This window comes from Arvicola amphibius, chromosome 4 (assembly GCF_903992535.2).
Source record: "Arvicola amphibius chromosome 4, mArvAmp1.2, whole genome shotgun sequence".
NCBI lineage: Eukaryota > Metazoa > Chordata > Mammalia > Rodentia > Cricetidae > Arvicola > Arvicola amphibius.
Window position 1 is genome coordinate 15,183,199 of NC_052050.1, and position 20,972 is coordinate 15,204,170.

At 50.6% G+C, this 20,972-nt stretch overlaps 2 protein-coding genes across 2 annotated transcripts; one reads left to right on the forward strand and one right to left on the reverse strand.

The window, feature by feature from the left end:
* The first annotated feature begins 8,622 nt into the window (after positions 1-8,622).
* On the forward strand, positions 8,623-17,637 carry Icam2 (intercellular adhesion molecule 2). Its single transcript, XM_038327605.1, has 5 exons — positions 8,623-8,750; positions 12,245-12,349; positions 14,059-14,331; positions 15,654-15,962; positions 17,297-17,637. Exons 2-5 carry the CDS (start codon positions 12,289-12,291, stop codon positions 17,482-17,484), a joined length of 831 nt encoding a protein of 276 aa, XP_038183533.1. The 5' UTR covers positions 8,623-8,750; positions 12,245-12,288; the 3' UTR covers positions 17,485-17,637.
* A 721-nt stretch (positions 17,638-18,358) lies between these two features.
* Positions 18,359-20,581, reverse strand: Prr29 (proline rich 29). Its single transcript, XM_038327606.1, has 6 exons — positions 20,522-20,581; positions 20,190-20,265; positions 19,929-20,035; positions 18,776-18,966; positions 18,564-18,634; positions 18,359-18,387 (listed from the first exon to the last, which is right to left on the reverse strand). Exons 1-6 carry the CDS (start codon positions 20,579-20,581, stop codon positions 18,359-18,361), a joined length of 534 nt encoding a protein of 177 aa, XP_038183534.1.
* Between the last annotated feature and the right edge of the window lie 391 nt (positions 20,582-20,972).

A 20,972-nucleotide genomic window follows, 5' to 3' on the forward strand; every position in this document is an offset into this window, starting at 1 on the left:
ATTTCCTGGAGTGTTATTTACCTAAATTTCAGGAGGGTGGCCCGTTGGAAGTGACCTGCCACGTATTGGGAATTAGACTCCCAGTCAGTCTGGGGTTATGTGTGTGGTGAGTAGGATTCTGGACCAAGATACCTGGGAAGAGGGAACTTGTGATTGACTCCACTAACAGCACTGGGGAACTGGGACAGTCTGACCTGGCACATGTTAGCAGCTCCTCACCAGACAGCTGTGCCCCAGAGATGTACTCCCGCAGCCTAAGGTCAGTTTAGTCTCACCATGTGCTTTCTCGTCCTATCTGCCCCAAGGCAGGACTGTTCACACAGTACTGACCCCAGGATCCCACAAGTACTGTGTGGATGCTAACCAACCGTCCCCTCCAACATCATGCCTTAGGAGCCTAGGAGGGTCCTGAGACTTGTGATCATTTGGTACTTCAGAAGGACCCAGCCATATCTCCAGAAGACTATAGTGATATTTTATTTGTGTTTTAATAAATAAAGCTTGCCTGAAAATCAGAGTGCAAAGCCAGCCACGCTATTCACTGCCGGACAGTGGTGGTGCACACCTTTAACCCCAGCACTGGGAAGGAATATAAGGTGGGATGAGACAGGAACTTGCTTTCTCTTTAGTCTGAAGGTTTTGTAAAGGTAAGTGCTCTCTAGTGGCTGGCTGCTTTGCTTCATTGATCTTTCAGCTTGAATCCCAATTATCTGTCTTTGGGTTTTTATTATTTGTGCTATAGGAGACTGAGACCAGCCTCTTCCATGGTCCATAAAAGCCTACTGAAATTTGGTCCCCACAATGACACTACTGAGAGGTAGTAGGGGCCTCAAGAGGTAAAGCCTTAGGAGGTACATGGGGGTACAATTAGGTCATTGGGAGTGTGCCCTTAAGGGATCTGGGTTCCTCCTCTTTCTCTCTTTCAGGTCACAAAGTGAGTCATTCTCTCTGTTGGCCTCAGGGTGGGTAGAGAGCAGCTGACTGGTGTGATGGGTGAGATAGGTAGGTCTGTCCTCCAGAACTCTATGATCTCATTATAGTCACTCTGCTCCTACCTCCAGAAACACCATCCTGGTCTCCACTGCATCCCAGAGTAAGAGTCGGGCATGAGTTCTCCAGAAAGAGCAAAGGAGGCTGGGAAAGCCAGTGTCCAGCACTGTCCACCTCCACCGTGGGAGATCACAGTTCTCATAACCTTCCCAAGGTGGGAGATTCTCCCACCACAAGAAGAGGGTCACTGCCAGGCACAACCACATACTAATGGCTGTGTTATTTGCAGTTATTTAGTCAGGTACTACTCACTAATTAAAAAAAAAGCAGACAGACTTTGTAAACCCAGTGCTTGTTGGATTTCTCCATTTTTGAACAGCCACCCCTGGCCTCTTCCTAAGAAACAGTACGTTCCCCCTTCTGGTCCCCAGCTGAGCGCACTGGTTTTATTAACCCATGAAATAGAAGTTAAGAGGGACAGGGACTGGGTGTGGTCGTACTCTCCTTTAATCCCAGCACTCAGGAGGCAGAGGCAGGCGGATCTCTGTGAGTTTGAGGCCAGCCTGGTCTACAACCCAGAAGGATTACAAGGATTTCAGATCTAGCTTGGTCCTCCTAGGCACCTCCTGCATGTCCTTCCCTCAGCCCTTCAGTCCTGGGTGTCTTAAAAAAGAGTCCCTCGGGGAACTGGAGAGATAGCATACTGATCAAGAGTGTTCGATGCTCTTGCAGAGGATCCCAGTTCTGTTCCCAGTATCCATGTGGGCTGTCTCACAATCACTTATGACTCCAGCTCCCGAGGACCTAATGCTCTCTTCTGACCTCTATGAGCACCTGGACTCATATGCACATGCCTGCATGCAGACAAAACAAATACACGTACAATTAAAAACAAAATAGTTCATCAAACTGCCTGGTGACTCACCTGTAACCCAAGCCTTTGGGGGGCTGAGGCAGGATTGTCACAAGGTCTAGACCAACCTAGGCTATTCAGTAAATTTCAGGCCAGCCTGGGCTACAGAGTGAAATTCTGTCTCAAAACAGAGTTTCTCAGGGACCCATTTGCATCCAAATTTACCTTCAAACATGAAATGTTTGGTGCAGCCACCCTGCCCAGAGATGTAATTCTCTTGCCTCATTAGAATAGGTGGCAGGAAGCTTACTCTCTCCACCACTAGAGGGCGCTCGTGGACTGTGCACCCTAATTCCTGCTGCGGTGGCCTGTTCAGTATGGCCACTAGGATGACCAGCCTGCGTGCTGATCTGACTCCACACTCTGTGTGTGGGACTCCCCTGAAATGAGGCTAGGGTCTAGCCCAAAGACCATGTGTGCATGGGCGTTTTGCCTGCATGTATGTTTGTATACCACACACATGCAGTGGCCATGGAGACCAGAACAGAGCATCAGATCCCCTGGGACTGGCTTTAACCGTTGTGTAAGCCAGTGAGTGCTGGATTGAACCAGGGTCCTTTGGAAGAATAGCCAGTGATCTTAGCTGCTGAGCTGTCTCTCCCAGGGACCTGGCTTTCTAAAGCCAACCCCTTCGTTAGCTGGTAGTTCTCTAAGTAGCTCACAGCCACACGCTCTTCTCATTGTGAGTTAACATGGACCAGAATATACGCTGCCCTGTCCCTTGTAGAGGGAGGGTGATCGTGGAGCTGGGCATTTTCTCTGCACCCCTGCAATAATCCAGGTACCACAGTGTCCTTGGAAACAATCTACAGAGACACAGATAAGCACGTGAACAAATACCAACTGTAACAAACAAACTTCCTGTGTACCTATTGTTTACAGGCCCTTGATCAATGTTTACAAATTACCTGTGCAAACCCATGATTCCAGACTGGCCCACAGCCTCTTATTTGGGCTCTCAGTCCACCATGAGACTCTGGCCTTCTTCGCCCTGGCCAACACTTTGCTCTTCTTTCTGCCGGTGGTTAGTTGGCGGTTACTGAAATTGACAGCCCTTCCTCATTCTGCTGAAACAATGTATACACCCTTCCACACCCAAGGGAGAAAAGGGGTCAACTCAGAATAACCAGACCATTAACAATGTGCCTTTGCTAAGCCAACAGTGACATGCAGGTCCCAATTGCTCTTTACAGTGTGGAGTACAAGTGTGTTTTGCAGTATAGAATATGTGAAAGTGTCCCCTCTGTCCTTCCGTCCCCTTGCTTACTGGCTTGAGCTATGATTGCCTCACCCAATATATGTTACCACCATTGCTATACACCGCCAAACCAGTGGCCCCCATCCGGGACCTTAGACCTCTAAAACCGAACTAAATATTTTTTTTTTCTAAGTCTGATTACCAGGGCTAAAGACCTACCTCACTGGTTAAGAGCAATTGCCTGCTCTTCCAGAGGACCAAGGCTCAATTCCTACCACCCACGTGGCGGCTCACAACTACCTGAAACTCTGATTCTAGGGGATCCGATGCCGCCTTCTGGCCTCCATGGGCACCAGGCATGCATACTCTACACAGATCTATACACATAAAATAACACAGAAATAAATTGTTACCTCAGAGGTTTTGTTGTTCACAGTATGATGCTGACTGGTACAGATGTCTACCCCAGTTTGTGTCTACAACAGATACTGCTAAAACACTGGTCACAGCAGGCCTTGGCTTGTCAGCAGTGTGGCAGGACATTTCAAAATTACTTTGAGCCAGGCAGTGGTGGCACATGCCTTTAATCTCAACACTCAGGAGGCAGAGGCAGGCAGACCTCTGTGAGTTCAAGGCCAGCCTGGTCTATAAGAGCTAGTTTCAAGACAGGCTCTGAAGCCACAGAGAAATGCTTGCTGTCTTAGAAAAAAAATTACTTTGAAGCCAGGTTTTATGGTGCACGCCTCTAAACCCAGCACCCAAGAGAAAGAGACAGGTAGATCTCTGAGTTCAGGCTAACCTGGTCTACAGAATAAGTTCCAGGGTAGCTAGGACTACACAGAGAAATCCTGTCTCCAGCGGGTAAGGAGAGGAATGCTTTGAAGAAACTGAGGCACAAATGCACTGAGAAAAACTGTACAGCCAGCAGACCATCAGTCAGCGTCCACGGTCGGCATTCGTCCGTGGTCTGGAAGGTTCTGTGGAGTCCTGATAAGATCTATTCTGTGACTTTGCCGAACTAGAGCTCTAACCACTATGGATTGTGAAACTGGCCTGTGGGAAGAAGATCCTTGGTGTGTCCAGTACCCACCCCCATGCCCAACTTTCATACTTCCTGCTCATTAAAACAAAGCCACCTGCTAGAGTAATACTTGCTAGTTGAGGCTACAGACAGGAGGCGATCTGAGATGATGCTCCCAGTCACGAGCGGGTTTTTGTGGAGAGCATCCAGAGAGAGGCCAGAGAAGATGGCATTCTGTGCTACTGACTGGACAGGCACAGTGAGGGACTCAAGAACCTGCACAGCAAGGGGAGTAAATAAGACTGCAGTTCTTCTGTAACTTGCACAGAGTGGCCGTCTGATACAGCAGTTCCACTTTGGGTATGTTCCCAAAGAACTGCGAGCCGAGACTGCCCAGCCCTTTAACCATTCTCAAGGGTAGAGTTCTGCAACATTATCTACTCATACCTTTCTGCAGCAGCTGGCATATGTATGGGGCAGCCACATTTCTAGCTGAGAAGCTTAGAGGAAAGAACATAGTCCCCAATGTCTTTCAAGGATGGTCTCCAAGTGACCTAAGGATGTCCCACAAGGTCCTTGCTCTCTTTGAAAAGATTCTGTTTCAAGTCAAGATTTCGGAGTCAGTGGACACTTGGCTCTGTTGTTCCTTCCCGGGCAATGGGGAGGCAGAACATTGTAATAGGGAGCATGAGGAAGATTTGATATGCTCACTTTATGGTGGCCAGGGAGCAGGGAAAAAAGAGAAAATCAAAATAGGAATTTGAGCCGATGAAGTGGCTCAACAGGTAAAGGTGTATGCCGTACCTGATACCTGAGTCCGGTCCCCAAGACCCATGTGGTAGGAAAAAGCTGACTCCCACAAATTGTTCTCTGACCTCCACTGTGTGGCATGCACATCTGCATTCATGAACTTGCACACACTAAATAAATAAATGCAGTAATGCTTTTTAAAAAGACAGTGAGGGCAGGTGATGGTGGTGGCGGCGCACACCTTTAATCCCAGCACTCAGGAGGCAGAGGCAAGCAAATCTCTTAAAACCAGCCTGGTCCAGGACAGCCAGGACTACACAGAGAAATCCTGTCTCAAAAAACAAAATAAGACAAAATAAATTAAATACAGTGGGAATTTTCACACACGTTCATAACAACTTTATTTAAAACTGCAAGAATATGGAAGGAACAGTGTCCAGCTGTGGGCGGGTGAGTGATGAACATGTGTGTGTGATATTACAGAGTTACAGTCTGCAGCCTTAGGAGAGGGGGGTTCTACCACGTGCCGTCACACAGATGAACCCGGGGAAGTCACATCCAATGACATGAAGCCATTACAAAAGGACCCAGAGAAGTCAAACAGAGACAGAAAGAATGGGAGTTGCCAGGGTTGGGGAAGAAGGGAGAATCACCGCGATGGAAAGGTGGAAAGTTCTGGAGAGTTCTGGAGATGGCTCACAGTGAATGTTCTAGGAACCACCCAACTGCATTCACCAACTGTTGAGGGCATGGTGGCTTGTTCAAGAGGCTGAGGCTGGAAGACTTTGAATTTGAGGCTAGCCTGATCTATATAGTGAGACCCTGCCAAAAAAAAATAATAAATTTCATTAGGTATATTTTAGGACAACGTTGGGGGGAAGCCAGTAGTAGTGTTAAAACCATGTTAATTTGGTGAAGAAACCAGGGCACAGGAAACACGTGACCCCTGAGAGAGTCTAACGTTTAACGGGTAGAAACTTAACACACATACCACATACCAGCATCTGAGCCCTGCAAGGTAAGTCACAGCCTCTGGCTTCTCCCACTTCCCCTCCAACGAGCAGGCAGCATGGAACCTTTGGCCTCTTAAGTGTCAGGCCTGAATTCTGATCTCTTCCTCTCTCCTGGCCTCAGCTCCCCCCTCTCTGGTAAGTGGGATCCCCAGAGGGAGTACCTCCTTCAAAGCTTCTGAAGCTCTCATTTTCTTTGTCTCCAAACCCCAACCCTGGCCCCGCCTTAGTGACCGTTTCCTGTTTTTTTGCTTTCTTCCTCTCCTTCCCCCTCTGGGTGACATCCATGTAGGTGACAGATTTAGAAACATAGCCCTGGCTAGCCTGGATCTCCCAGAGCTCCACCTAATTCTATTTCCCGAGTGTTGGGATTAAAGTCATGGGCCACCATACCCAACAGGGCCACTGCTTTCTTACCCCAGGTCCGCAGGGGCTGAGACCTGGAAAGGGACAGCCTCCCTCCCTCCCTCCCTCCCTCCCTCTCTCCCTCTCTCTCTCTCTCTCTCTCTCTCTCTCTCTCTCTCTCTCTCTCTCTCTCTCTCTCTCTCTCTCTCTCTCTCTCTCTCTCTCTCTCCCCCCTCCTGTTTTTTGAGACACGATTTCTCTGCGTAGCCCTGGCTGTCCTGGAACTCACACTCTCTATATATATACCAGGCTGGCCTCCAAATCAGAGAGATCTGCCTATCTCTGCCTCCTGGGTGCCTCCACCGCCATCCAGTCCCTGTCTCTCAGGTGAGCACGTGGTTTGGTTCCTGAGAACCAACCAAGTCAGTCAGTAACAGGAGATATCAATGCTACCGCCCACATTCCCACCAAGCCTCCTCTTCCTTGTAGACATTCAGGAATTTCCCTTTCCCCTTTGTATTCTTTCTGTAAAACTGAACATGTAATGTGTGAGAAGGTGTCTGTCACCATAGTGCACAGCAGTGTAAGAAGGTGTCTGTCTGTCTGTCTGTCACCATAGTGCACAGCAAGGTAAGAAGGTGTCTGTCACCATAGTGCACAGCAAGGTAAGAAGGTGTCTGTCACCATAGTGCACAGCAGTGTAAGAAGGTGTCTGTCTGTCTGTCTGTCACCATAGTGCACAGCAGTGTAAGAAGGTGTCTGTCTGTTACCATAGTGCATAGCAAGGTAAGAAGGTGTCTGTCTGTCTGTCACGATAGTGCACAGCAGTGTAAGAAGGTGTCTGTCTGTCACCATAGTGCATAGCAGTGTAAGAAGGTGTCTGTCTGTCACCATAGTGCACAGCAGTGTAAGAAGGTGTCGTCTGTCACCATAGTGCACAGCAGTGTCATGGCTGTGGGTGAGACTGTCACTAGCGCTTTCATGAACTTATCTCCTCAGAGATCACTCTTTCCACCCACTTGCTAGAATTTTGTCTTAGTTTCTTCTCTGAAGTATTCAGTCACACAAACAAGCTTATTTTTATTTTGTGAGATGGTTACATGGCACCTAGGATTCCAGATATCTTAAAAAGCCAGATGCAGTAACAGCTGCCTGAAATCCTAGTGCGTAGGTGATGAAGAAGGATCAGGAGTTCAAGGCTAGCCTCAGCTCTGTATCGGATTTGAGGTCAGCCTGGACTACCGAAGACTCTTTCTCAAGGGGAAAAAAATTAATCCATTTAATTCACACAAGAAGTCTATGAGGGCTGGAGAGATGGCTCAGAGGTTAAGAGCACTGACTGCTCTTCCAGAGGTCCTGAGTTCAATTCCCAGCAACCACATGGTGGCTCACCGCCATCTGTAATGAGATCTGGTGCCCTCTCTGGCATGCAAGCATACATGGAAGAAATGTTGTATACATAATAAATAAAATAAATCTTTAAAAAAAAAAGAAGTCTACGAAGCACACATGACAGCTCACAACTGGTCTGTAACTCCAGTTCCAGGAGACCTGACACCCATGGCAAAACACTAATGCACATAAAATTGAAAAAAGTAAATAAATTAAAAAAAATAAGCTGGGCGGTGGTGGTGCAAGCCTTTAATCTCAGCACTCGGGAGGCAGAGGCAAGCAGATCTCTGTGAGTTTGATGCCAGTCTAGTCTATAAGAGCTAGTTCCAGGACAGGCTCCAAAGCCGCAGAGAAACCCTGTCTCCAAAAACCAAAAAAAAAAAAAGTCTACGAAGGCGATATTAGCATGAATCTCGTCTTTCAGACCTGAAAGCATAAAGAGATTGGATGATTTGACTAAAGCCACACAAAACAGTCTTGGCACAAAAGGTCTTCCAGGGTTGTACATATCTAAGAGGAGAATTGTGCACTGGGGAGGAAGCTACTTAGCTCGGGCCTGGAGCGATGGCTCAGGGGCTAAGAGTGCTTGTTGCTTTGCAGAAGATGGGAGTTCTGTTCCCAGCACTCTGATGGTGGCTCACAACCACCTTAACTCTAGGACATCCACCACCCTCTTCTGGTCACAGACACATAAAAATACAAAATAAAACAAGTTGGTTTTTATCTCAGCTTTACAAGATAATATTTGCTGTTCCCCAGGGAACCAATGTACTCTCCCATCGGTAACTGTAAAGGTTATTATTGACCCTAGAACTTCTCCAAAAATCGACCTTTAGACTTCTTAACCTCTGCCAACGTGGTAGATGTGGTTTTCATCTTGATTTACTGTTGAGCTAAAAGTAATGTCCTCTTTCCTTTGACATTGCTTTGTGCACTCAAGTTATCAATGATTTGTCTATTTTTTCAGTGCTGGGAATGGAACCCAGGACCTGTATGTGCCAGGGAAGTGCTCTACCCATTGAGCCACAGCCCTAGCCTCTACTGTTTATGATTGACAGTTGAAGTCTTACCTCACTCCAATGACAACACTCTTCTATATTTTGTCAGTATTTCTAAAGTTTCCCTTCACACGTAAGTACTCACTGTGAATGGAATTGAGTTTTCCAGTTGATGTGATGTGAGGATACCGTTCCCCCTCCCCGTCTGGTTAATGTGATGTGGGGATACCGCTCCCCTCCCTGTCTGGTTAATGTGATGTGGGGATACCGCTCCCCTCCCCGTCTGGTTGATCAGTGGATCCAGCCTCACGTAGTAGAACTTTCTTTTACCCAGCCGTCTGCAATGTCGCTACTGCCAGGTGTTGGGTGTGTGTCTAGGCTCTAAAAACCGGGGCCCACTAACTAATCTCCCTACCCCCATATTGATCTTTTGTATTAAATCTCAATATTCCAAGAAGAAATTGCTTGTCTTATCCTTCCCATGTGTCTGGATTGTCTTATCCTTCCCATGTGTCTGGATTGTCTCTTATCCTTCCCATGTAACTGGATCATCTTATTCTTCCCATAAACACTTTCAAGTTCCATCCTTATTGGGATTAACTGGGATTACGTTGACTCTGCATATCAGTTGGGAAAGAAATTATCTTTCTTTTCCTATTTTATCACAGTGCCACAGCACATATACAGAAGTCAGAGCACAGCTTGTGGGAGTCAGTTCTCTCTTTCCACCACATGGGTCCCAGGGGGCACACTCAGGTCATCAGGCTTGGTGACAAGAGCTTATACCTTCTGAGTCAGCCACCTCAGCAGCCCCCACTCAGATTTTTTTATTTCTTCTCAAATTAAGACTGAAAAGTTAATTTTTCTGAGATTTGGTTTAATTTGTTCCATATTTTATGGCATGCATTATTTTGTAGTCTCCTTTATTTTTATTGATGGGTGAGAGGGTTGAGATGGCCTTCAGATTCACCATCCAGCTGTCTCAGCAGCTAAGTGATGCCAGCGCACCTGGCTTTTGTTTGCTTGTTTTTCGAGACAGGGTTTCTCTGTGTGGCCCTGGCTGTCCTGGAACTCACTCCGTAGATCACAGGCTCGAACTCAGAGATCCACCTACCTCTGCCTCCCAAATGCTGGGATTAAAGGCATGGGTCACCACCACCCAGCTCGTTTTTTTTTTTTTTTTTAATTGTGGTACTATACATACAAAATGTGCTGTGTACCCATTTGTTTATTTATTTTCAACCAAGCGCGTTCACATTGTTCCGAGATTAATCTTCAGAACCAATCTTACAAAATGAAACCTACTCCTAGGAAAACTCCCGCTTCCCTTTCCAGCCCCTGGCAGCCTCCCTTCTCCCTTCTGTTGTGTGAGCTCTTTTTATAGCCCTGCTGTGTTTCCACGGTTGTTCTGGTAATGGCTGTTTGCTTTCTTTTTGAGCCTTGACTGGAAGTTTCCTCTGGCCTTCTGCTGCCTGGCGTGTCCCTCCCAAGGGTCTCCAGGGAATCTGACCCTCACAATGACTTCCTTTGCCCCTGCTCTGGTGGGCTTCATCAGCTACCCATGGCTGCCTGTCACTCATAGGGACTTCACTCTCTCCTAGGTATGTGACCTTGATCAAGCCACTTGGCCTCTCTGTGCCTCAGTTTCTCCTTCTAGGAGATGAGAAGTAAAAGTACTTGAGCTTGTAGCATTTAGGAGTAATTAGTTAATAATTACAGAGTGCTTTGACAGTGACCAGCAGGAAGTGGGCACGGCTGCATGCCCCAAGACATTTCAATCAGTGACAAGCCACGTCTACAACAGGGGTCCCAGAAAATTACACTGAAGCTGGAAAAGATTCATACCACCTAGAGACACCATAGCCATTCTAACGCGGTAACTCAGCGCATTGCTCCCAGGCCCCTGGTGACATTAGTGCCAACCTACTGTACTGCAGTTGTATTCAAGTATAGCATGCACAGCTATGTACACCAAGCATGTAATCTCCTGTACCATCTAGGCGTGTGTGGACACACTACGATGCTCACGCAACCACACATTGCCTGATGACGAGCTTCTCTGAACTTGAACTACAAAGTGAGCTCGAGGCCAGGATGGACCCTTTAGTGAGGCCCTGTCTCATAATGAAAATCACAAAGAGAGCCTAGGGGTGCAGCTCTGAGCACTCGCCTAGCATGTAGGAAGCCACAGCATCTCAGTCATCAGCACCCCCAAAATGAAAAAGGACTTGTTCCCCCCTATATGTAGTGTCTGTGTTGCTATATTACTATCACCACTATTATTATTATTATTATTATTTTATTACTATTACTACCCACAGGAGGTCAGTCCCTTCCAGCTGTCCTGTCCCCTGTCCTCAGCACTCTGTTACCCTCGTGAGATCAGAGACCCCCGACCCCCGACCCCCGACCCCCATTCCACTTCTCCCCACTTCTCTCTGCTTACCCTGTCTTCCCCTTCCTTCTGGCATGATTCCAAAGCTCAGCAGCCTCACACAGGGACTTCCCTGGATCCAGCTGTTAACATCAGCACGGGACAGCTGTGCACAGTGTTGGGAGAATGGTAGGATGCCACAGTACTCTCCAGCCCAGGAACCCAGGTCACTGGTCGAGCCATCGAAGCTTCCTTTGCTTGACATCTGGAGGCTGCAATGGTCTGGGAACTGGCCTTGTGTGTGGCTACTTGACCTCAGATAATGAGCCCCCCAAACCCTGGGACTCCTTTCAGATAGGCCCTTTCTGAGATTGCCCCACTTGTCCCAGAGGATCTAAGGACTGAGAGAGCAAGGTTGGTTATATGGTGAACACAACATCCCAGGAAGGTCTTCTCTCCCATAAAAACTCACTGCCTGTGGGAAGAACCTACCTGGAAAGCATTAGGTTCTAGCTTTGCCAGACCAAGGCCCTGCTTGGATGGTAGATGGGCAAGAAGGCACCGGCTAACAAACCTGGAAAAGGGCCTAGGATTTGGAAATAGGCTGTAGCCAGTCTGTTCCCTGACCTCCTGACCTGGGCCACTGCAGACCACTGTGGGCTGCCCTTCTGCAATCTCTGAGCCCCATGTGGGCCCTGCATTGTCTGAGTTAGGGCTAGGCTTCTCCTGGAAGCTAAACGAGACATTAATGTGTGCAGACATATGCAGGGCCTTAGCCGGAGATAGCTGTGTGACTGTGTTCTTCTAACTTTGGATATTCTCTTACCAGAGAGGACTAAAACAGAGGCCCGGTGGGATTCAGAGGTCCCCAGATCTGAGCCTTGGGGGCCCCATTCTGCCCCACGCAGACAGAAATTCCACACACATACACACACATGTAAGGGCGTGCACGCATGCTCTTGCACCACACCCACTTCCCTGAATATGAGCTCCCCTTGCTCTCCTAACCCTACACAGGGAGCAAGCCACGTGGGAGGGCCATGTTACACCCCTGCTTATCAACTGCCTCCCAGCTTCCTCTGCCTGAATTCTTGAGGGTCTGAAGGCTTGGGAGCTGTCCTGTGCATGGGCTTCCTGATCTCAGATAATGAGAGGAAATGAGATCACTCATGCAGAGAAAACTACGGATTTCAATCCCAAGCTCCAGCCTTCACTCCCCAATCTGTGGTGTTCATCTCTCCGTCTCCCTCCAGGCAGCCAGCAGCGGAGCCCCTGGAGCCGATAGACCCCACCTGAGATGTCTTCTTTTGTTTGCTGGAGCCTGCCTATAACCCTTCTTACCCTGCTTTGCTGCTCAGGTAAGCGGTCCCCAGGGTTCCCAGCACGTGGCATCTTAGAGTAGGGAGTTCCGCACTATTCCTTGAGCTTCAGGTTGGGGAGGAGGGCATCCTGGCTACAGGGGCCTCTCCACCATGGATCCAGAAGACGGTGACAGCTTGGCTTGGGTTGCCCATGGCCTCAGGCAGTGGCTAGGATCATGGCCTCTTGGTTACTGGATGGAGCAAGCCCAAGGCTCTGAGAATGTTGATGCGATAGGCTGCCAAGGTTGCGTGGCGAGCAGTGAGTGGGTAAGAAGGGGTGCCAGGGTCTAAGCAAAGAGATGAGAGTGTGCCAAAGGGGCCTAGTGAACAGCAGAGGGCAGCAGGGGACGCTGTGCTCACTGGGACAACAAACTGAAAATGAAACTTTTTTCAGTGGGACAGGAAGCTCTGGAAGGACACTGCCACTTACGTGCTGAGTGCCTTGTGCCTTAGTCAACCTGCCAAGTGCTTTCAAGCTTGCTTGCACTCAGGACCCAGGGGACGGCACATTAGCCCTCTTAACGGACGAAGAAACTGGGGCTCAGAGAGAGGATGCATCTAACCCTAGGCTGCCCTGATAGTACATTGGTAGATGCTGAGTTCAAACCCAGTACTGTCTACATGGAAAGCCCCCCTTTTGCCGGTTATTTACATACCGCTAGCTGATGGCTGAGTGGGCTGTGGGAGGTAGAGAAAACAGGCCATGTGTAGGGGCCCTGCTGGCTGGGACCTAGGACCTTCATGGTCCTCACAGGGTGGCAGTGAGCACCAAGGGTCTCATCTTTGTATACCAGATACTTCCCAAGTATCTGTCATGCACTGGGCTGTGTGGTCAGCGTAAAGAGAAACAGACAAAACTCATGCCCAGCCTTCTAGAAGCTTCAAAATGTTTACAGAGCATCAGCATAAGTTATGAGCCGTGAGAGCAGCAGCTCCTTCTCATGGTAGCCTGTTGCTTCTCTGGCCTTGTCTCTAACATTCCTCTTCCTAGCTAAGCTCCTGCCATTCTGGCTGTCCATTGCTTCAGGAGAGCAAGTTCCCACGGGCAGGTCTGGGAGCCAGCAGTTCCCAGTGGGCAGGTCTGGGAGCCAGCAGTTCCCAGTATCTGGAACTTGCTCCCGCAGCACACACAAGGTTCACAGCCTCCTTCCATATTTGCCCCAATGTCATTATCATGATCCTTTCTTAACCATGTTATTAAAAGTGGAGTCCCTCCGGACAGTGATGGCACACTCCTTTAATCCCAGCACTCGGGAGACAGAAGTGGGTTAATCTCTGAGAGTTCGAGGCCAGCCTGGTCTACAAAGTGAGTTCCGGACAGCCAGGACTGTTACACAGAGATACCTTGTCTCAGGGAGAAAAAAATAAGAGTCCCTCCACCACCTGCCCCATGCCTTTCCCCGGAGCTCACCAGTACCCGAAGGGCATCCTGGCAGTTCTCTGTGTTTGTGTGAGTTCAAAGCTTACCTCCATTCTCAGAGGTGTCTTCATGACAAAGAGGACTTTAAACTGGAGCTTAACACAGCGAGAGAGAGGCTCGAGGAAGACAGACCTAGTGCTGATGGACAGAGGGACTGGAGGAAAGAACGCAGGAAGTCCCTGAGTGGCAGCCGCTGTAGGTCTGATTGGGGAATGGTGTGAAGTAATAGAGATCCCTGAGGGCAGGCATTGGAGACATCTGCTGCCTGGTGCTTTTGCTCTTCCAGGGTCTGGTGAGAAGGCGTTCGAGGTCCACGTATCGTCCGAGAAGCAGATTGTAGAAGCCACAGGCTCTTTGAAAGTCAACTGCAGCACAAGCTGTGAGGATCCGCAAGTGGGTGGTCTGGAGACCACCTTGAGTAAGAGAGTGTTGGAGGAGCACCCTCGAGGAAAGTGGAAACAGTTCTTAGTCTTAAATATCTCCCAAGACACGAGCCTCCTCTGCCACTTCACCTGTGCGGAGAAGCAGCATTCAGAGCATCTCAACGTCAGAGTATACAGTGAGTGTCTATGCTTGGGTCTCCACTCTTCAGGGTAGGGCCCACGTCCACTATACACTCCCACATCTGCTCAGTGACTGCTCCCGGGCTTCCCATCATGGTCCTCATCTCCTCCGGGCTCCTGAACCACAAGCTGGTCAGGTCTGTGGGCTCAGGATCCGCTTACACCCTTGGTTGGGCTCCACAAGTCCTCCTATACCTCGGAAGCAGACCGCACAGGTTTTGAATCTTTCTCCAAGAATGTCAGTCTAGCCAGGGTTTGCACGGATCTGGAAGTCAGTTCCCACCCCGGTTCTGTCGCCAGAACACTCCATAAGCATCACAAGCACTGGGGGAATCAGGGAAGCATCGTGAGATGGAGGAGCTACTGGAGAATACCAGGAAAGTGGGAGAAAGTGGAGCATTTCATCATCCCTCCCAAGGACCCGTGGCAAACGTGTGCGCGTTGTGTACACACCTGCCAGCATGAGCCAGGATTTGCTCAATCTTAGCTCCAGGTGTTTCCCTGATACCGGTTAACGACATTGATGGATCAAAAGCTGGAAAGATGTTCTGAGTCCTAGGTGGGGTGAGGATGGGTGGAGTAGTTTAAGCGGAAACCAGGGTACCGCTGTAGTCCTTACTCAGTGGATCCGCAATGACACTGGTCACGAAACCAGCTGGAGAAGTGAGGCAAACGCGACTCCTGCCCGGGGTTCAGGAGGAGGCTCACAGTCAGCTCCTCAAGGGTCCACACATAGAGGAGCTCCCTTCCTGTGCTCTCAGGATAACCACCCAGCTGTTTAATTCAAACATTTGTGTTTGGTATCTGGAAGGGATGGAGACAGGCCCGGATATTTTTTTTTTTTTTTTAAAGATTTATTTATTTATTATGTATACAACAACATTCCTTCCATGTATGCTTGCATGCCAGAAGAGGGCTCCAGATCTCATTATAGGTAGCTGTGAGCCACCATGTGGTTGCTGGGAATTGAACTCAGGACCTCTGGAAGAGCAGTCGGCGCTCTTAACCTCTGAGCCATCTCTCCAGCCCCCGGATATTTTTATATATCCTTCTAGCTGGCTCTGCAATCTGGATCTCCTCTCTGTAGACCCCTTCTCTGTTTTCCGAATCACGATCACAGAACTATCACCGAGATCATCCTCCACCATATCCTTCTTCCTCCTCTTTCTTCTTCCAGTGAGTAGGCCAACACCCAGCCCACTCCCTCTCTCTCAAGTCCAGCTAGGGACCTGGGATACCAGGAGATGGGCCCTGGCCAGGTTGAGCCTGCAGCGCCACAGTTCCATCCTGAGTGGTCTTCCTCCTTTGTCTCCTACAGAGCCTCCGGCTAAGGTCACACTAAAGCTGCAGCCCACGCGGGTGTCTGTGGGAGGAACCTTCACCATTGAGTGTACGGCAGAAGCCGTGAAGCCCCTTGAGAACCTCACCCTCAGCCTGCTCCATGACAGAGAGACCCTACAGAACCAGACCTTTGGGGGAGCCGAAAGTAACGTCACAGCCATATTCAACAGGACAGCTCTAACAAAGGATAACCTCAACTTCTCCTGCCAGGCTGAGCTGGACCTACGGCCCCACGGTGGGTACATCATCCGCAGCACCTCAGAGTCCCAGGTCCTCGAAGTCTTCGGTAAGGAGATGCTGGGCCCAGAGGGGGAGAGATGGCATCCCTCTTGGCATCGTGGGAAAAGAAAACCATGAGCCCCACTCCTAGGTAGCTTGATGCGTATGTAGAATCCCGAGGGCTCCCTCTTACTTCCTGATTTACTGGGTCTCTCTCCAAGTTCCAAGCTGAACCCGAACTTTTCCAGAAGCCAGGAGAGCTCAACTAGTGGCTGCGTGTGTCGCCTTGACCGTGGTCGTGAGCTCTCTCTAGCTATGGCCCCTTTCTACAGTGCGAAGGCTTGCTGGCCTGACCCACAGCTTCCCCGGAGCACTGCTAGTCTGTGACTCGTGGTGGCCAAGGCCTGTTGTAAATGAGCTTGCTTGTAGCTCACTCAGCTCTGCCTGACGAGGGGCATGGTATAAACCTGACCACGACATCCTCCAGGCCATGGCGTTCTTGTTGGTTTTTTTTTTCTCTTTTGTCTTTGGGGGTCCGCCACCCAGCTCCCACAAAGCATTCTTTGAATGCCTGGTCTTAGCTTGGCTTATTTCTAGCCAGCTTTTCTTAAATTATCTTGTCTACCTTCTGCCCCTGGGCGTTTACCTTTTTCTATTTCTATATACCTTTTATTTCCTTTTGTTGTTGTTGTTTTGCTTTGTTTTTCGAGACAGGGTTTTCTGTGTAGCTTTGGAGCTTTTCTTGGAACTCATTCTGTAGACCAGACTGGCGTCAAGCTCAGAGATCCGCCTGCCTCTGCCTCCTGAATGCTGGGATTAAAGGCATGTGCTACCACCACCGGGCTTTTCCTTTCCTTCTTATTCTGTGTCTGGCTGTGTGACTGGGTGGCTGGTCCCCTGCATCCTCCTCTCCTCTTCCTTCTCCTATTTATTCTCAAAATGCTGCTAACCCTGCCTGTCCTTTCTCCGGCTTAGCTATTAGCCATTCAGTTCTTTATTAGACCAATCAGGTGTTTTAGGCAGGCAAAGTAACACAGCTTCACAGAGTTAAACAAATGCAACAGAAAAGAATGCAACACACCTTTGCATCATTAAACAAATGTTCCATAGAGTAAACAAATGTAACACATCTTCAACTAATATTCCACAACGCCCTGGTGTCCAGGCTTTACATACTGGTCTCGGGAGCTGCTGAGGAGGGGTAACTGCTCTGCCTGATACTGGCCTGGAATGCAGACCACCTTCCTCTTCTATGTCACATGGGGGGCAGACACCTTATGCCACATCTCTCTGCTGCCAGGCTGGCTGTGGAATGCATAAGTGGCCAAGGCGTGATGGGTGGACTCCCTGGGGTGCCTGGCACCTGAAAATCTCTAAATGCATTGCCTCTTCCCTCCCCAGAGCATACGAATGGCACCCCGATAGACATCATAATCATAATGGTGTCAATACTGCTGTTCTTATTTGTGACATCGGTCCTACTCTGCTTTATCCTCGGCCAGCACTGGCACAGGAGGCGGACGGGCACCTATGGGGTGCTGGCTGCCTGGATGAGGCTGCCCCGAGCCTTTCGGCAACGTCCTGGGTGAACAAATGCTCCCAGTCCTCTGGTGGCTGCTGGAACTCAACATGGTGCCTTCGGGGTGTGGTCCAGCACTGGCTGAAGGACTCTAGCAGTGGCACAAGACACTGGGGACATTTCCTTTTTTTTTTTAAACCTCAATACAAATACCTGGATTTCACCCTGTGCTCTCCATGTCTGCTCCTGGGATAACAGACAGCACCTGTGACAAGGATGGTACTAACTGTGACCTGCTCACCCTGTTGTCTCCTCCGCCCTTCCCATCTCCCTGCTCTTTCCTCTGCAGCCCAGACCCCAGACATCTACCCACACCATTAGCAACTGATTTCCTACTGAGGTCCCATGAAGGGAAGGAATTTCTGTATGCACATGGCCCTGGGGACCTCAGGCTGTTCCTGGTTGAATCAAGACTCGGCCCTGGCTCTCCTTTCTGCCAACAGAATCCAGGGAAAGGAGGCCCAAGGAAGCTGAGTCCACCGCAGAGGCCTCCTGAGCCGGCCTTCTTCCTCAACCATGCTGCCTTCCAGGGGCTTTCAGGCATTTGGAGACAGGAGACATCCTCTTCTCTTATGCCCTATTTCAGGCCCAAGGAGACTCCACAGAGGGGAAAGAGGGGCAAAGCCCAGCTGGGGCTCTGGTATTAGGGCCTTGCTCTGGTCCAGACAGGGAACAGGATCAATCGGGTCAGCGAGGAGTTTTACAGAGCTTTCACTCCCCAACAGGCAGCTCGAGACAGCAGTGGAGCAGAGAGCCTACTGCCCCAGGGTAGATGGCTTGACTGGGACAGGGTGGGTAGGAAGGGCTTCAGCATGGATGCAGAGTCACTCCAGCATACTGGCAGCCCTGTGCTGAAGCGGGTAAGGCCTGATGATGATCCGTCTTCATGGCAGGCTCTCAGCATCATAGTACTCTAGGGAGACAGAACCCTCAGCTTGCTCCTTCCTGCCTTGGTGGACCCCCAAGGAGGAACATAGAACAGGACGAGGCAGCGGTTGGCAGGAGCCCCCATCCACAAGGGTACATGGTCCTTCTGACATCTCAGTCTGCCCCAGGTCAGGTCCCACGGCCCATCTACCCATCCTCTACCTGAAGCTGGGAGTACATCCGCACCAACAGTCCCTGTGGCACTGGGGGGTGGGGGTGGGGGCACATCTCTCCTGAGATGGGAGAGAGAGAAGAAAGACCCTGTCAGAGGCCCAGGGTGGCTTTTGAGGCTTTACCCCACCCCCAGTCTGCTCTTTCAGCCTACATCAGGGACCTGATCATACCCAACACCCCCCCCCCCCAGTCTCACTTACACCTCCCCTTGCCGGGAGGCAGGCGGCTGGTGCTGAATCCTGGGTGCACCCTGCCAGGGAACAGGGAGGAAAGAGACTGGCCAGAGTGCCATGGGGCAAGGCACATAGTGATGGTGGAACACCACAGGCTCTTCTTGCTCCTGCGCCTCTATCTCTTCCTCCACCTGTTCCTGTTGGCTATCTGTATAGACCTGGGGGGGCGGGGTGTAAAGTGGAGGGGGTGGTGATGGGCGCAGGCTCCGCCCTCCCTGCTCCCACTGCCCCGCCTCCTCCACCTGCTACATTATTTCCTGCACCTCTATCACCGTCACCGGCGTAAAGGCTACACTGTTTAGTGAGCTGCGCTTGCGTGCAGCCAAGGCACTTTGGAAATGCTCACCCCATTCCTCTGCAGAGGGGAGAGCTGAGTCTCTAGGAGGTGAAACGACTCCTCATTCAAGAGCCTAACTCATCCAAGAGAACAGTCTGCCTTTGTTCCTGCATCTCTGTGCTTCCCTCAAGGAAGGGGGATGCTTACCTCAGGGCCTTAGAGGACCTAGGGGTGTGAGTTAGCAGCCCTAATTCAGGATCTCCACCTCCCTAAACTCCCCAACTAACCCCTCCTTGAATCCCTCCAGGTCTCCCAGAGTCCCCTTTCCATTGGGTCTTCCTTTCTCAGACCCCACACCCCTTACTCCCTCCATCCCGGGTTCAAATCCTACCTGGTCCTCAAGAGCCTGCCCTAAGGCCTCCTGCAGTCCTCCAAGGAATCTGTCTTCTTCCCTCCCTCCCTCCCTCTCCAGGTGTGCAGTAATACCACATCTCTGCACCTGCCTGTCACAGCCTACCAAGCCAGTCCCTTATCCATTCTTTTGTTCGACAAATAGCAGTTGAGCCCTTAAAAAGAGTTCTGTAACAGGCTCCTGGGACTTGAGGTACACAGAGGAATACATGGAAGGAAAACCTTGGAAACAACGTCAGGGTGGTAGTGGAGATTTGGAAACTCTCTTCCTACTAGAAGCTGACACCAGGCCTTGGCACACAGTAGATGCCAAAGGGACTGAGCCAGGCAGGGTGTGGGCTAGCTTTCTGCTGCTACTCTATGCTCGGTCTTTTTACTCCAGGTGGGGGGGTCCCCCACATAGAGCCCACCCTGGGCCCCACTTTCACACACCTGTGGGCTGGGCCCCTCTGGCCCCGGGTTCAGGGCTCCCGCCACCATTTGACTCAACAGCAGCTGGTGCAGCTGCGCATTCTGCAGCATCATGAGCTCCAGCAGATCTGCGGAACAGGTTTCAGCAGGCCCACCCGGCCGGCCGCCAGCCACACAGACCCATCCCCTTCGCCCGTACAGCATTTATACAGGAACCAACAGAAAGGAGGCCCCAGGAATGTGTGGCAGCGGGGTGTCGAGGGAGTGACCCAGGGAAGTTACCTTCCTTAACACGGCTCGGTTGAGGCAGAGGAGATGGGACCGTCCAAGGAATCGGCTGCAAGATGGTCACCCAGGGCTGGGGACATGGGCGGGGATTCAGCCCAACCAGGCAGAAGAGGGGTGACAGCCCAACCAGGCAGAAGAGGGGTGAGGCAAGTCGGGAGCCTCCCCACTCCCCGCTCAGTGTCTTTGCACCTCATGGCCTTCTTCCTCCCAGTCCAGTCTCTTCCTCTTGGTTTGGGACCTCCCCTAGAGTTTACCCCATCCCAGCTCCGCAGTCCCCACCCCGGCGCCCATTCCAAACAGTCTGTGCTCCTGGGCTCAGGTCTCACCGTAGGGGCTGCACTCTGTGTTGGGGCGCCACTCCAGCTCCCGCTCCTGAGGGAGGACATGGCTTAGCAGGTCAGTTACCTTGGTAGCTCTGGGGACGCCTGGGAAGGCTCCTCCCAAGAGTACACTGACCCGCCCAGCCCAGGATGCCCGGTGCCTGGGAAACAGCCCAAGCCTCTTCCCCGGCCCTCCTCTTCTTCCACAGTGTGGGGTCCCTCTCTTCTGGAGATCCACCTTCGGGTTCCCCAGGGTTAGGTTCTGCTCCTCCTGACGCTGATGCTAACCCTGGGAGAACCCACGTTTGTTGAGTGATAAGCTAGGGTGACCCGGTTCCCTGGTCCCACAGGAATAGAAGATTTTATAGGACAGGTGTGTGAGGCGGGTTAGGAGGGCAGAGGAGCCACTCACTACCATTCTGTCAATCACTCTTAGGAGAGGGGAGTCCTAAGGACC

Bases quoted from the DNA above. Each gene is read 5' to 3' on its own strand.
- Icam2 (XM_038327605.1), top strand. From the start codon at position 12,289: ATGTCTTCTTTTGTTTGCTGGAGCCTGCCTATAACCCTTCTTACCCTG. The intron at 12,350-14,058 runs GTAAGCGGTCCC...TTGCTCTTCCAG, and splicing joins TACCCTGCTTTGCTGCTCAG to GGTCTGGTGAGAAGGCGTTC. The intron at 15,963-17,296 runs GTAAGGAGATGC...TTCCCTCCCCAG, and splicing joins CCAGGTCCTCGAAGTCTTCG to AGCATACGAATGGCACCCCG.
- Prr29 (XM_038327606.1), bottom strand. From the start codon at position 20,581: ATGTCCTCCCTCAGGAGCGGGAGCTGGAGTGGCGCCCCAACACAGAGT. The intron at 18,967-19,928 runs GTGTGTGAAAGT...CCGCCCCCCCAG, and splicing joins CAGAGGGGCCCAGCCCACAG to GTCTATACAGATAGCCAACA. The intron at 18,635-18,775 runs GTAAGTGAGACT...CTCCCATCTCAG, and splicing joins GCCTCCCGGCAAGGGGAGGT to GAGAGATGTGCCCCCACCCC.